We start from the raw sequence: 15,111 nt of genomic DNA on the forward strand, positions 1-15,111 counted from the left end.
TAAAATGTCATCATTTCATAATTTAATACAATATGACATTGGGTCAAATGTTTTCATGATTAGCAAATACATTCTTGAGTTATGGCCAAAAAACGTGTTTTAGTATGGTTATTTTTCTGTAATGTTTTCAAAAGTGGATTTTAAATGCGAAATAATTAAGTTACATCTTCTGTGACAAAAAGTAATGCAATAATGAAACAAATTGACCTTTGGAGTTTAATCAGCAAATGTGAGTATTTTCACCTCTCAAACCACCGATATTACAAAACTCTATGCTGTGCAGCCAAACGTTGTTCAAAACTACAGAACTTTAATTAAAATTCAAGCGATGATCCCAAAGTTTCCAAAGACACCGAATATCATGTCAGGATACATTTTGATGTTTGTTTTGTTTTGTTTTTTCCCCTTTTCCAACATGAAAAACTTAGTTTACAGGAAATAAAAAGTGCAAACTGCATTTCAAGGCATTTAAACAAACAAAAAAACATTCATGTATTGAGGGTTTTTGGCGTGTGTATTGTGCGTACAGAGCCTAAAACATTAATTTAGTCTTTACCAAGATGGAAGTCTGTCCTTAATGAAACACGGGCTGAACGGTGAGGGATGAAAGGAAAATAATAAAAAGTAAAGAAAGGCAGAAATATGGACACACAGATTTTCAGGTTGTAAAAGGGGATTCAGTGAAAAGTTGGCAGTGTGAGCACGTAAAGGGATAAATGTTCATTACAACAGAGAAAGGAAACGGGGTCACGCAGAGCAGAGGTGAACGATCCCACTTCAATGAATCAGTAAGAATGTGAACCACTTCCTGTCTTCATCAGGGGGCGGAGCTTGGCCAAACTTTAAAAGTGGTTGAGATTATACAACAGTTACACACAACTTCAAGACAAAACTAGCATAATGAGTAAAGATTGAATACATTTTTAATCAATGTCCTGAGAAAAATGTTCATGTTCAGCTCACCAGAGACAAACGGATGAGTTTTTAAATCACAGTTACAAAATCAATAATTTGACTAAATGCTTCCCCAAATATGACTTTGGCCATCAAAGCCCCCCATACACACCATCAGGTTTATACACCATTGTGTTTACGAATAAAAGCCCCAAATAAAATATATAATGTTATTACTATACTATTTAAAGTACATGTACAATATCGAAAAGGTATGGTAAATAGTATCAGGCTTATAAATATGTTCTCATCAACATCCAGGTGGTTCTTACAACCGGGAGGGTTTTCTTAAAGATCGGATATATTCAGTTTGTTCTCAAACCGAAACACAAACAACTCATGTTGTTGTTGCCCATATTTTAAACGGATAAAGTGGTATATCGTCCATGCACAATATTTTATACTCTCTACTCATGTGACTTATTCTATAATTTGAGGAGCTCGACCCAAAACTAGGGACTAAAAGTCAGGATATTTTGGCCTCTGCTGCTCCAATTTTGACATTACTTATTAGTCCTCTAACTTTATGGAGGAGCAATGCTATATCACTAGAGCAACTCTTTCACATAATCCAGATATCTAAAGACCATATCTTGCAGTATATAAAACAATGGATATTGTCTAGGCCTTAATTACCATCAGTTGACTATCACCATCAAACTGATAGAAAGCGCCCATCGCTAGCAGTTTACATCTAAATAGAATCCAAGGAACACTAATTGATTCAGCCACTTTAAAAGTTTAAAACGTATTTGGTTTAATTTGTTAACAAACTGCTCCAAACACCACAACAGTAGCTATTTAAGGCTTTTTAAATGATGTGCATGAACACTCCCAAGTCCCCCGTAATGAGGTGTTCCTTGAAGGCATCACCAGACACCATTTCTCTATCTGGATGTTTAAACAGGGAAGAGTTCCTGCTTGGTTTTCTGAAGGCAACAAGCAACTCAAGACTTTTTCAAAGCCATATTTTTCCTTTCCTTAAAGATGACAAAAACAAAATTACAAAAATGTTAATTAAAATATGTATTATAACAATGGTAGAATACTGGACAAAAAATAAAGCAAAGATGACCAACTTCATTATTCAGTACCGATCCATCCATGCTTACACTTTTCTTTGGGTAACAGTTACCGCTGCCTCCTCCTACACTTTAACACAACATTTTATTATGAATGTAACATGATTGTAAGTGGCTTTGGATAAAAAAAAGAAAAAGAAAGCAAATCTTTTGGTTGAATGACAAGGAGGAGTCTTTGTCTGATGGCGTAAAAAAACACACAAAAAAATATTAAAAGGATCCCTTTATCGTACCAGGATGTGTTGCACACCTGGCAGAATAAAACATAAAGCAGGTGTAGTCCAAAGCATCTAAAAGTGCAGAGGTTAAAACTGATTCACAGCGCATAGATGAACCGCCTTGTGTGTTTGTGTGTTTGTGTGTTTGTGTGCATGTCGAAGTCCGTTCCCTCGAGTCCGCTTTCAGACCTGATGGCAGCTGGTGTTGCATGTCTGAAATAAACGGCTACGATAACTGTTATCCTAAAAGTTTAAAATTGTTAAAAAAACAGATGGAGATGCTGGGAGGTCAATCTGTGTTGGGAGTCTGATCCAGAGTCAGTCTGAGGATACAGTGTTAAAGCATTAAGAGCAGACATGGCGGTCATGTCTCTATGTGTGTGTGTGTGTGTGTGTGTGTGTGTGTGTGTGTGTGTGTGTGTGTGTGTGAGAGAGAGAGAGAAGAAGGGTACAGTTGATTTGCATCCTCTTTGCTTGGGTGTCTCCTCCCTCTGTCTAGAACAGCTGGATCATGGACTCCCGAGACTTGCCCACTCCGATCCACTTGACTGAGGAAACAGAGAAGCAGAGTTGGGTGTTGACGGGGTCCCATTAAATGGTAAACCACGCATTACATGCAGCAGATGTCTCCACTTCCCCCTGACCTCACACTGGAAGCATGGCTTACTTGTTGGACTTCTATTGGTGTTAATATAATCATTTAAATATGAGAAAACAGATTTCAGCACAGTCAGTGGTGCTTTTCCTGTCTGCAGCCTTTGTAGATTGGAAACCTGGTTCCACAGTTAAATTAGGGCTGTCACCTTTTATTGGAAAACAAATTCATGATCTGTAATAATGACCTGTTCCAATTCAGAATTGACCACCTATGAGCGCAGCAGAGCATTTGACGTAGTTTGCCTTGTGGTCCAGCAGATGGCGCCCTTGAAATTCACCATCAGCCTGAATTGTTGCACGCCAGATTGATTCATCGCAGTGTGCAAGTATTCTGGGTTTAATGCCATAGAGGTCCGAATTACCAAATAATTAATAATAATTGACTTTTTTTGAGACTCGTCTGGATACACTGAGTACAAGCTTGATTGAAAACAGGGTTAAAACAGCATTGGGATTAAAAGTGCAAGAAATTAAACATGACTAGACAAAACGGCATGAAAATATCACACATAATATCCATTGATTCTTAAACACAGAAAGTAAGTTTGCTTTAGTTTAGTTGTACTTATTTGGTTTGTTATGTATTTTTGATCAGGTCAGACGGGTAAAATCATATAATCTAAATCTGTGTGAGTGTGTGTGTGTGTGTGTGTGTGTGTGTGTGTGTGTGGGGTCGTACCAGGCACGCCCACTTGGTGCTCAATGTAGTGGACATATTTCTGGGCGTTCTCAGGCAGATCGTCAAAGTTTCTCACAGCCGAGGTGTCGCTGTTCCAGCCCGGCAGCGTCTCATACTGGACCTCCACATGCTGCAACACCTCCTGATTGGCTGGCACAGAATCAATGAGAAAAGGGTGGAGGGGTTGGCGGGGTGGAGAGTAATCTCACACCATTAGCTTCACAGAAGACCACAATCAAACCGCTATGACAACAGATCAATATGTTTCTGCTCTTTATAAATAACAGCTAGACTGGAAAAAGAAGCGAGAGGTTTGACAATACATCCACTGAAGGCAGAGATGTATCAACTCCACTTTTTTTTTTTTTTACTGTGGAAGTCTCAACACATGGTTTTAACTTTATTTTGATATTAATAATTACATTTATTAACACTCATACAATTACTCATTCACACACCGGCTCACCTGGAAAGTGAGGTATAATTTGGTTGTCGACTTTGTACGCGACGCCCACTTTGATCTCTGCGAGCACGTCAAGTATGTCAAGTTTGGTGAGCGCTAAACTGGGGTCACAAAGAGGACAGGAAGGTTATGAGACTGAATGCATCGCTCACTGCCAACCAACCGAAGATCTATTATGAGAACAAACTGGCAGTTTACTTATAATAATAAGTGACTAAAACAACAACAAAAAAAACTTTTTTTTTTTTTTTTTTGCAAACTTCGGTGCAACAGCTGCATACGCCTCTACAAATAGTCATATGTATTATAAATATCTCACCTTGCTCATCTTCACCTCCCATAAGTTTCTACTAAATGCTGTCTTCATAAACACTTGAGGTAAACTTTGACAGACAAACACGTAAAACTATACGAATCAATACGAACACACACGCGCACGCTGGACTCACGCGGTGAAGCCATTGATCATGTGTGCATATTTGATGAGCACCAGATCCAGCCAACCACATCGTCTCTTCCTTCCGGTGGTCACGCCCACTTCCTTCCCTCGAGTCTGAAGAAGCTCTCCGATCTCCTAAAGACAACAAGGAGAGCGCAGAGAGTCCATCGATTTCAAGTCTTTGCCGCTTGCTGACTTGTGATTGTTTTTTTTTAGTCCTTCGTATCGTTCTCCAGGACTTGAGTGATGCTTGTGTTTTAGTCATGAATAAGTGTCAGACAGATTTATTTACATTAATAAATAAAGCTCGCTGCAGCTGGTTATTGGCGTCAGTGCAGCAACACCTCCTGCATATGGTGCCGTTTGGCAACAAAGCCTACTTTATATTGTACATATCAATTCATTTCACATTGTTCTACCACATGAACATGTTAACAGTGGATGAACCCAGAGCTTTTCCTGCGATATACTATCCGTATTTGTAGCAAAAAGTCCCGTTTGCATATTGATGGGTGGTATGAATGCATGCGTGTGTGTCCTCTTACATTGTTCTGCTCGGAGGGGAAGGCCCCGATGCCCACTCTGGTGGTGTACGCCTTGACGACCCCGTAAACGCTCCCCACGTTTTGAGGTGGCATGCCGAGACCCGTGCACACACCGCCCACCGTGCAGTTAGACGAGGTCACAAAAGGGTACGTCCCTGTAATGACAGCAGGAGTGAAGACTGATTATACGTTTCCTTTATGCTGCGGGTTGAACGGAGCAGAGGTCTTCAAAGTCTGACACCGTGGGCCCTCAACAAAAATCACCCGCGTCAGCCTCATCAATGTGACAGTCACTGCCTTAGTAATACAGTAAAAAAGATAAGAACATTTAACTCTAGTATTTCTTTGTTAAACTTATTTGGTTTAAGTTGTGTAACTGCAGTTCCCATACTGCTTTTGGAGATGTCACTGGTTTTAGTGGTCTTCGATGTTTTTTTAAACCTATATTTGTATCCATTTTGGAAAATTGGCACAAATAAAAAGATGCAGAATTTGGTGTTAGCAGTTCCGGTTTGCAATATACATGTAAAAACAACCATCACTGGAGTGCTTTGATACTGAAGAAAACTTGGAAATCACACCAAATCTAAAACTGTGCATCATGTCTGTGTAAACATTGACACAAATTGGTGCAGTAAATGCACTTTAAAGTTGAATTGATGGGTGGCACATTGCATGGTAGCCCCTGCCATCCGTGTATGAATGGGCGCGAAAGGGTTAAAGTGCTTTGAGTAGTCAGAAGACTTGACGTCCAATGACCATGATAGCCGAGCCGCCTGAAAACACACACATCGCACATCTGATACTTTAACTCATCTTTCTTTAGTCAAAACATACCTGAGGATGTCCCTGAGGTAATAAACCACTAGGGTTGGGCGATATGGCAACCATTTTCTATTCCGATATTCTTCATTCCATATCTACATAATGAAACCTATGACAATATAGCATATCTTCTGGTAGTTCAATAAATAAATAAATAAATAAATAGTCTATATGAAATAACCAGATGTTAAAGCCTATTTTTGTTTACAAAATAGTATTTTCTCATCAGTGTTTGATTCCATTGAAAGACGATAAATTATCAGATTTAATTATCGCCCAGCTCTATAAAACACAGGAAAAAAGAGAAAAAAGATGAGGTGAAGAAAACTGCTGTGATGAAAGCAAACAAGGGTTTGAGTTTCCTGGCCTTGATGCCGAGTGCTTCCCACATGCAGGTCACTCCAGTGTTCATAGAGACCGTCAACACAGAACCGGTTCAAATTAAGTCGAAGCTCGATGTCACTGTGATATTTTTGCCACATTTTATAATCAAGTATAGATATGGCCCGTCAGAGAGAGAGAGGTTGTTTGCCTATTAGTGGGCAGGACACTGTGCCCCGATACCACCGGTTGGTACGAGCACGGTGTTTTGATAACAACCAGCGGCGTCACCGCTCTCTATAATCACAGGTCTGCTGCTGCTCATTATCAGAAAGCAACAACACAATCATCGTGCCTTCATCCACCTCCTGAGAGTATCTCTGGATCTCTTGAGTGATTACTCTGTGATTCTGATCGATTGACTGGCTGATGGAGCTGATAGAGATGCCTTCGTGCTCATGCAGTCAGGTGGCGTTAAAGTGGTTGAACTGTGAGCGTGCACGTCAAGCCTGGATGCCAGAGCAGTTAGTAAACTCACCATCGGCGTTTGTTAAGAGCGTCACAAAGCTTTAAGTGTTTCAGGGCAACATCACCGGGTCACTGTGGCTGCACCGGACAGCACTTGGCAATTAGAAACTACATTTATTTTTCAGAGGATTAAAAAAATATATACAGAAGTTAAGAGTAAGTCGGGCTTAATTGTGGTGCACGTGCACGCTCACACGTGCACACACTGATGTACTGACCGAAGTCGATGTCCAGTAGAGCTGCGTTGGCTCCTTCCACCAGGATCTTCTTAGGAGGGCCGTGGAGAGCCTCGTACATGAAGTGCACTCCGTCCCTCACCATGGGCTTGATCCGCTGCACATAGTCCTAAAAATCACACAGCATGTTACTACTGCAAAGGAAAAGATTAATGTTTTTTTTTTTTAAATCTTAACTACCTTTAATTTTGTAAGCTCTCCCTCTATGTCAATCTCCAGAGTGGGGTACATTGCTTTGTACTGCTTGGCCAAAACTTTATACCTGCAACAAACAAAACAGACAACTTTTGATTAATTTCCAAGAGAGCTGGATTGATGCCATTCTAAATCATGTAGCAATGAACTTAGAAACACAGGAGGCTCATAAACAACATAGCTTCCTTGCCCCTAATGAACCATTATTATGTACCAATAATGGAAAAGGTAGGGGTTGGTTTGACCCCCATAGTTCCTGAGTCATCAAAAAGCTTCTTTTTTTTCATATGTGGGGGAGCAGGAACTCATCCCCAGGAACCCCATTTAGGCCGTTCATTAGCTCTCCTCGATCATTTTAATGAGTCCAGTGCAGTGAGGCAAAGGGCTCCGGCAAATAGAAAATAGAACCTGACTCAACTTTTGTTGGACCACTATGTGATGTCTCCTTTCCTTTGAATTACTTTGTAACTCGAAGGCAGTATTTCTACTGTTTAGCTTGCAATGGACGCGACAAAAGATAAAGTAGTTGTTGGAGTGACAACCTTCGAGAGTTGTGTACAGAAATTGGACTTCCTGGATTGCATTCAATGCCTAACTAGAACCCCACCAACGCAACCCACTAGTGTTGTTTTAGTGCAGGGCGGTGGCACACGCTTAGACCCATGTTCTTCCAGATCAAAAGGCAGGTGGAGTTCCTGAAAAGGTTCCTATGATTGACAATAACACTAAAGCTGGTTCTGTGTGGGTGAAAGTATCTCAGTTCAAGGAAAACATGAAACAAACCATGACATTACTCACAGACTCATTGCCCAATAGTCTCTGGAGAGCATTGACCTTGACACCCTAAGCAAATGTACCAATACAGATTTATTTAAAAAAAAACAGATGGAAACATAATCTCGTACTATTGACACCGACCTTTCAGAGAACTGAGTGAAGTCGGCCAACAGGTCACATATCCTGAGACCGCTTCGTGCTGCCTTGGCTGAGTACACTGGACCAATCCCCTTCTTTGTTGTCCCAAGGCTGGGCAGGACCAAGAGAGGGGGGGGGGGGGGGGGGGGGGGTGGGGGGGTGGGGTGGGGTGGGGAGGAGAGAACAGAAGTATCGTAAGCATGTGATCTCATTTCACAACTCATTTTTCATTTTAACATCCCTAGACCCAGTGAGTTGTAGGAAAATAAGGGGATCTTACATTGAGAATGTGACTGTTAAAGAGAAGATCATTTCAGATAAAACATAACCTTATGAACATGCATTTACTCTGTCACACAGACACGCACACACATGCCACACAGAGACACACATACACCACGCACAGTAGCTGGCTGAGTGTTTGGGGCTTTGGTGGCTGAGCTGGTAAAGACAGCCCAGCTTTGAACCGGAACACACTGGATCTCACTTGAGCTTAATATTGTGAATGCGCTACAGCCTCAGCTTAACATTCCTCACATACGTCGGTGTGGTTCAATGCCCGGGCAATTTATTTTTAGAATTTGGTCGTTTCAAAAAGGTATGTGGAATATAACGTGAAAACCTGAATTTACTTTAATGAAATACGTGCGTCTCTGTAAAAGAGACTAAAAGTACACAACTCAACAGGAAGCTGCTGGTTTATTGACGAAGCGGTGCTCCTCTAATTCTGTCACACTGTTCGTAAACTCCACCTGCTGCGGGGCGGCTACACCCTCCTGCCTGGAGGCGTCCTTGGAGAGGTTAGACAGACGAACAGTGGGAAGATTATATGCGTGTGCGTCACAAGACATTTCTTCACATATGAAGTGAAGATAAAAGTATGTGCAAAATAATAAGTAAATTTAATTAAAAATATTATGAACATGTTCAAATTTACCTACGGGGATCAATTTGGCTAGTTTCTACCATTGCTGTTAACTTTTTGCTAATTATTCAATTGACTGTCACAGAATAGTGATACACAGTATACAAGGGAATCTCTTCAGATGGATACATGGCTGTAGACCAGCACCAGATGTCTTTTGTAAAGAGTGGTGTTTAGTGTAAGTGGTGCATAATTAAATTTAGATAAACATCTTTCCACAATTAAAAATGCTGTAATTTGTCAATAACTGTGGGCAATGGAAGCTTTTAACGCAGCATTGAGATATCGTGATGTGTTAAGTTGATGTGGGGAATTTATTAAACCATCCACCAGTTACGGAGCAACATGATCATTTATTTCTGGCCACCAGGCAAATATATCCATTATTTATTCTGTTTTAGCTCCGTTTTTGGTCTCCACCAGCTCCTGAGGGAAATATCTGTCTCTTTAGCTGCTAAATGCTGCACTTAATATTTTGCACATCACATTTAACAACAAAATAAGGAGATTTGTATGTTAATTGTGCAGTTTCAGTTGTAGAAAGGCTCTGCATCAACAATAAAGATTTATCTCTAAAATAATCCAGATGGAAGGACAGGGACATCACCTCACTAAAAGAGACAAGAGTATGACTGTTGAAATAAATACTTAATAGTGATCTTTGTATTAACAAACTCAGACTGAATATTTGGCCTTGGATGTTCATCTCCGTGTTGGTCGTGACTCGTCAAGATAAATGAGTCAACTTGTTTCTCAGAAAGATGCGACAACTCATCTGATCTTTCCCGCCATGTTTATGAATATTATGCGTTTGTGTGCAGAATCTTTTTTTAAGCAACAGGTGTCTTACTTCTTGCCATCTTGCGCTTGTCTTTGCTGTTCCTGAACACCATCAACCGCTTGGTGGAAGTCAAACACTGCAGAGGAGGAAGAGTGGGGACACACACTCTCACACACCTCAAAAGAAGAAAGCAGGGCACGCAGGGCACACACACACACACACACACACACACACACACACGACTTACCAATGTGTGCTCTGTCTGAGATGACCAACCTTTTCTCCCACCCATGAAGACCTAAAACACACAAATACACTTTGAGTCTTCACATGTTAAAGCAGTGTCTTGTTCTGTTGCTGTATGCGTTTAAAAAACAACTCACCTTTCCCTTTGCGTGAATTCTTCTCTGCCTCCTCAAACAGGCCTGGCAGGTGGATCACGACACCATTGCCTGAGATAAAAAAAAAAAAATTTAAAGAGAGAAAAAGATGGTTAAACTTTTACGATTTGTATCTCATTCATACAAAAGAGCTGCAACGGAAAGGTGCAACTTGGGGATCAGAGTCCCTGCTCAAGAACTATTTGACATGAGACCAGGAAGGGAGGGGGGGCACCCTTGTGACTGAAAAGACGACCCGCTCTAACTCCAGAGCCACAGCTGCCGTTTAAGGTTACAGTCTCTGATAGAACAGAACCGGACAGAGTTTGATGGATGTGTGCAAAGTTACACCTGTTCATATAAAGCATCAACTCAAATAGATGTACACTTCTCCATGCCACCTCTCCTCATTGTTCACACAAATCATCATGAACAATATTACCAAAGAGGGATTTTTCCTCCAACCCTTTTTAGAGGAAGTAAAATCGTCAGTTACTTACATTCTTCATAAGTTTCTTTATACTTAAATAAATATATCACTATCACAGTACAGCTAAGTAAAAGTCCTGCATTAAAAAAATTCTTTAATATTTGTTCTACAATACAGAAGAAAAATAATCAAAATATAATGAATGAGAATGGCTCATTTCAGATTAATATATATACTATATATTAATACCACTGGTGTGTAATTGTTGATGCATAACTATCACTTACATCACAGCTGGCTGTTCTACTACTTTATATACTGCTTGGTAGCTTAATTCATATAAATACATACATATACATATATATATATATATATATATATATATATACATATACATATATACATATACATATATATATACATATACATATATATATATATATATATATATATTTACAGTTAGAATGAATACTCTGAATATGCAAGTAACTATAGATTCATGTCGTGGAGTTGAAGTAGTATAACATGGAAATACTCAAATTAAGCCACAAGCTGCCATCATCTTCCAACACATGTCGCTGCATGAGCAACTTGTTGTTTTAGAACCAGGACTGGGCAATATGGCCAAAAGTCTATATGACATAACTACACACAAGTGTTTTCTCTTTTAAAATCAATAACTTTAGTCAGATTCACCAAACTGGAAAAACGACACGAAAGAATCCCTCATTTCAGCATGATGAATGCCACCTCCACCAGAGGTGCTTGGGATTTCATTATTAGCATTTTCTACATCAACTTTAATAATAAAACTGCTGTTAAGGGATGCATTTCTGAACACCAGATGGCTACAGCCCGTGGGCAGGCAACGGTGGAGAAAGTCGTTTTGGAGCAGTTCATGGAGGGGCTGCCGGCCAGAACATCGGAGGCCGCCATCACTCTGGCGGAGGATCACCTGGCGGTTCATTCCTACGGGCAGGGGGACAGTGGCGGCGCACTGGCTCCGGCCCGGCCGACGCAGTTCCAGACGCGACCCACACCGGCCCGACGGTCAGTAGCCCTCCCTTGGTTCCCCAATCCTCTGACCCAAGCAAATGCCGGCACCCTTCCCAACCCACAGGGGCTCCCTCAAACATCAGGGCAGGAGTGTTGCAGGTGCGGGCAGCCCGGACACGTCCAGAGGGAGTGTCCGCTGATGGAAGTGGGCCAGGTGATCCGGGTTGCCGGCTCTCCAACACCCTCCCCCGGTCCAGGAGCGACGTATCGCGTTCCAGTAAGAATCCAGGGGGGTACACATCAGTCAATGATGGATTCCGGCTGTACACAGTCTATGATCCACCAGAATCTGGTTCGGCCCGGGGCATTGATGGAGGCGTTGTGGGTGAAAATTAGGTGTGTGCATGGGGACGTTCACGAGTATCCTATAGTGTCCGCTGAAATTAGACAGGGGGAAAAAAGCATAACGTGAAGGTTGCGGTTACGCACCGGTCACACCCCCTAATCTTGGGAACAGATTGGCCGGGGTTTAACAAGTTAATGGGGCATGCTGTGGGGGTGCGTTCACGGCAGACAGGGTCATGCGATATGTGCGCTGTGCTCAGCGGTGACACCGGAACCGACGGAGCTTCCCGTGGAGACTCCACCGGCTCCCGAGTTTCACTCCATGGAAGATTTTCCACTCGAGCAGTCTTGGGACGATACTCTACGCTCAGCCTTCGACCAAGTGATTAGAATTGATGGTCACCTGGTGCGCCCCGATGCAGCGCAGTCATATTCGCATTTTTCATTGATTAGGGACAGACTGTACAGTGTGAGCCATGACACTCAGACCGGGCAGGAAAAAACAAATTTATGGAGGCGGAGTCTGTGTCTCTGGTGTCCGTGGAGCTGGGGCCTGAGGTCCCAAAATCCACCAATCCGGCCTCGCTACTTTGTGAAGACCATCTCTCCGGGACCCAGAGAACCCCCCCGGCCCAAGGTATGTGTTGGCTGGGGCGTGGTTAGGCTCAGCTGCAGGGGGGAGCGGGGAAGTGGCTCAGGGAACAGGTGCTGGGAAGAGGCTTAATTAGCCTCAGCTGCAGTGGATCAGGGGTAATGGGTCTTGCCTCTATATAATGTGTGTTGCAGATGGACCATGGGAGCAGCAGAGCAGAGATCCAGAAAAAAGTATCTTGCCAAACATTACACTAAGTGTGCTCATGCCTTGGTGCTGAAGTGGGAAAACCCAGGGGATTGTGACAGGACTTGTTACACTGACAAACAGAACTGGTCCAAAACAATGCCTGTTCACGGGAGAATTCAAACAGCTGGGTCTAATTATCTCTTTAATTGGGTTACATTAACTGGAGGCATGGTAATTACTTTGAACAAATTAAATGGAGGAAATGGAGGAAAGGGCTAAAAGAAAACAACAACAAAAAACTATTTTAGTGGCACTGTAGGAATACATGTGTGAGATAAAAAGCATTTGCAGCTCAGGGAGATAAAAAACCTGAATGCAGATTTGCTCCCAGTGCTGCAGGCCATGAATGTGGTTTAAATTATGATTAATCTATTTAATCACACAGGAGGAGGAGAATGATGGTGTAACTCTGGGACATTGAGCAATTCTAAGTTATCAGTGTTTGTTTGTACTGCCGTGTAACTGAGGCCCAGCAATACCAATAATATATCAGAGAAGTATGTGCAAAATAACAAGATAACAAAATAACTGACTAGAGCTCAAGCCAAGATAGCAGTAAGAGCTATATTTGAGGTTAACATTTTGCTTATTTTGTAGTAGATTAACAAAACTCTGGTCAGATTTGGGCCAAGTTATCAGTTGCTTTATGAGTGCTTTCAGAGTGACTGAGTGAATTCAGACTGTTCCCAAAAATCCCATTAATTGTCTGTTTTATGCATTTAGCATGATTTTACACAAGAACAACACAGCCACGCTAACGGTTTTGTGACACATGCCGATGCTAAAACAGGAAGATTGTTTAAAGAGAAGAGGACTGCATGCCAAGATACAATCCACAGTGGATTACAACTAACACTTTTACCAAACTTGTCTTGAAAATATCTAAATAAATACATATTTTCTCAATGTCACCAGCAGATCGTCTTTGGTGTGCATCCACCGGACATCTCAAGCAAGTAATGTTTACCATATTCCCAACCTTCATTTTGCATAGTAGCATGATAACATTACTGCAAGTATTTTGTCATAAACCAAATGATGGGACAATGTTGACTTGATGATGGCACTCGATGAAAAGTCAGGGCCTTGTCAAAATGATTACAATTCCTCAGGGACATGAATGTTTCTAACAACTTTTACGACAATCCACCGAACAGTTGTCGAGACATTCCCAAACGTGAAACTCATGGTGTGCTAGCGAAGATGTCAGGCGATCCTTAAAATCATTAGGTTTCATCATCATCTAGTGACTATGAACTTCTGAACTGAAATGTATGGCAATCCTGCTTTTAAGATATATTTCAATCTGGGCCAAAGTTATGGACAAACTGACACGCCAAGATTGCAGCCATAAAACCGTGCCACGAGCATGGCTGTAAATATCCACCAACATTTAAAAAACAGGATCATCAAGAAAGAGATTGTAAATCTCGACGCAGCTTTTACTGTAGTGAGAGGGAAATGACAAACATGAATGACAAACATGAATGACAAACCAGCCTGCTGTCCATTTAAAACTAATCACACATCTACAGAGACACACAATAAAGATCACCTCAGCCCAGTCGGTGCGTTTTACAGATTTTCTCTCCGGCAAAGGTCAATCTGCAGAGCTTGAATTAGCTGAGTCGGTGCCCTCAGGGAGCGGACAGCGCTGAAGTAAACAATTATAGTACAGCTGGGCACTTTCAGGTAAAAGCTTCCACCAAATCGAATGTATTGTTATGAAAATGTGGTACAGATTGTCAACCATTGATGTTAACGGTTGCATTTTGACAAAAACAGCTCAAGTAAAGAAAAAATATATATACACGCTGCATAGTAATGTTTTTGTAACATTTGTCCTATTTCTTTTGGTGGGGCAAAAGCAAACTACTCTCAAACACCATTGATTCAAGTGCATGTCTTCCTGAGTGTTTGAGCCCATAGAGTAGCATTAACGTGTCATATATCAAAGAAGTAAAAGCATAAAAGTGATTAAGCATTGACAGACCACAGGGCTGGATATTAAAGTGCAGGTGTGTGTAGGGGGGGGGGGGGGGGGGGGGAGTCTGAAGCCAGAAAAAAAATATATATACCATTAGCTAATGAAGTTACTGCAGATGAGTGAATGTGATGCAGTCTGGCTCTGACTCAAGCTGATCACACTCACTGTCGCAGTCGGAGAAATGAAGGACGTTTCTGCTGGAGATGACGAGCGCCGGGCCAAAAGTCTCGATCAATTCATCAGGAAAATAGCGAGGAAAGATGGCATTGGAATGGGTGTCTGTGCCTAATTGCGTATGAGAAAAAAGTGTGTGTGTGTGTCGCTCCAGTGAGTGTGCGTAAATGTCACAATGTCAATTGTGAATTTAGA

General features: G+C 41.6%; 1 protein-coding gene across 1 annotated transcript in view; it reads right to left on the minus strand.

Annotated features, from left to right (window-relative positions):
• Window positions 1-15,111, minus strand: part of adss2 (adenylosuccinate synthase 2) — a 23,915-nt gene continuing 8,804 nt past the window's right edge. The window contains exons 3-13 of the mRNA XM_034551805.1: window positions 10,147-10,215; window positions 10,011-10,061; window positions 9,833-9,899; window positions 8,061-8,168; window positions 7,128-7,209; window positions 6,930-7,056; window positions 5,038-5,192; window positions 4,503-4,627; window positions 4,057-4,154; window positions 3,591-3,740; window positions 1-2,802 (exon numbers count right to left, since the gene is read on the minus strand). Of these exons, the coding sequence (XP_034407696.1) occupies window positions 2,750-2,802; window positions 3,591-3,740; window positions 4,057-4,154; window positions 4,503-4,627; window positions 5,038-5,192; window positions 6,930-7,056; window positions 7,128-7,209; window positions 8,061-8,168; window positions 9,833-9,899; window positions 10,011-10,061; window positions 10,147-10,215 (1,085 nt within the window). The 3' untranslated portion in view covers window positions 1-2,749. The remainder of the gene's footprint in view (window positions 2,803-3,590; window positions 3,741-4,056; window positions 4,155-4,502; window positions 4,628-5,037; window positions 5,193-6,929; window positions 7,057-7,127; window positions 7,210-8,060; window positions 8,169-9,832; window positions 9,900-10,010; window positions 10,062-10,146; window positions 10,216-15,111) is intronic.

Source organism: Cyclopterus lumpus, chromosome 15 (genome assembly GCF_009769545.1).
Source record: "Cyclopterus lumpus isolate fCycLum1 chromosome 15, fCycLum1.pri, whole genome shotgun sequence".
In the NCBI taxonomy this organism is placed as follows: domain Eukaryota; kingdom Metazoa; phylum Chordata; class Actinopteri; order Perciformes; family Cyclopteridae; genus Cyclopterus; species Cyclopterus lumpus.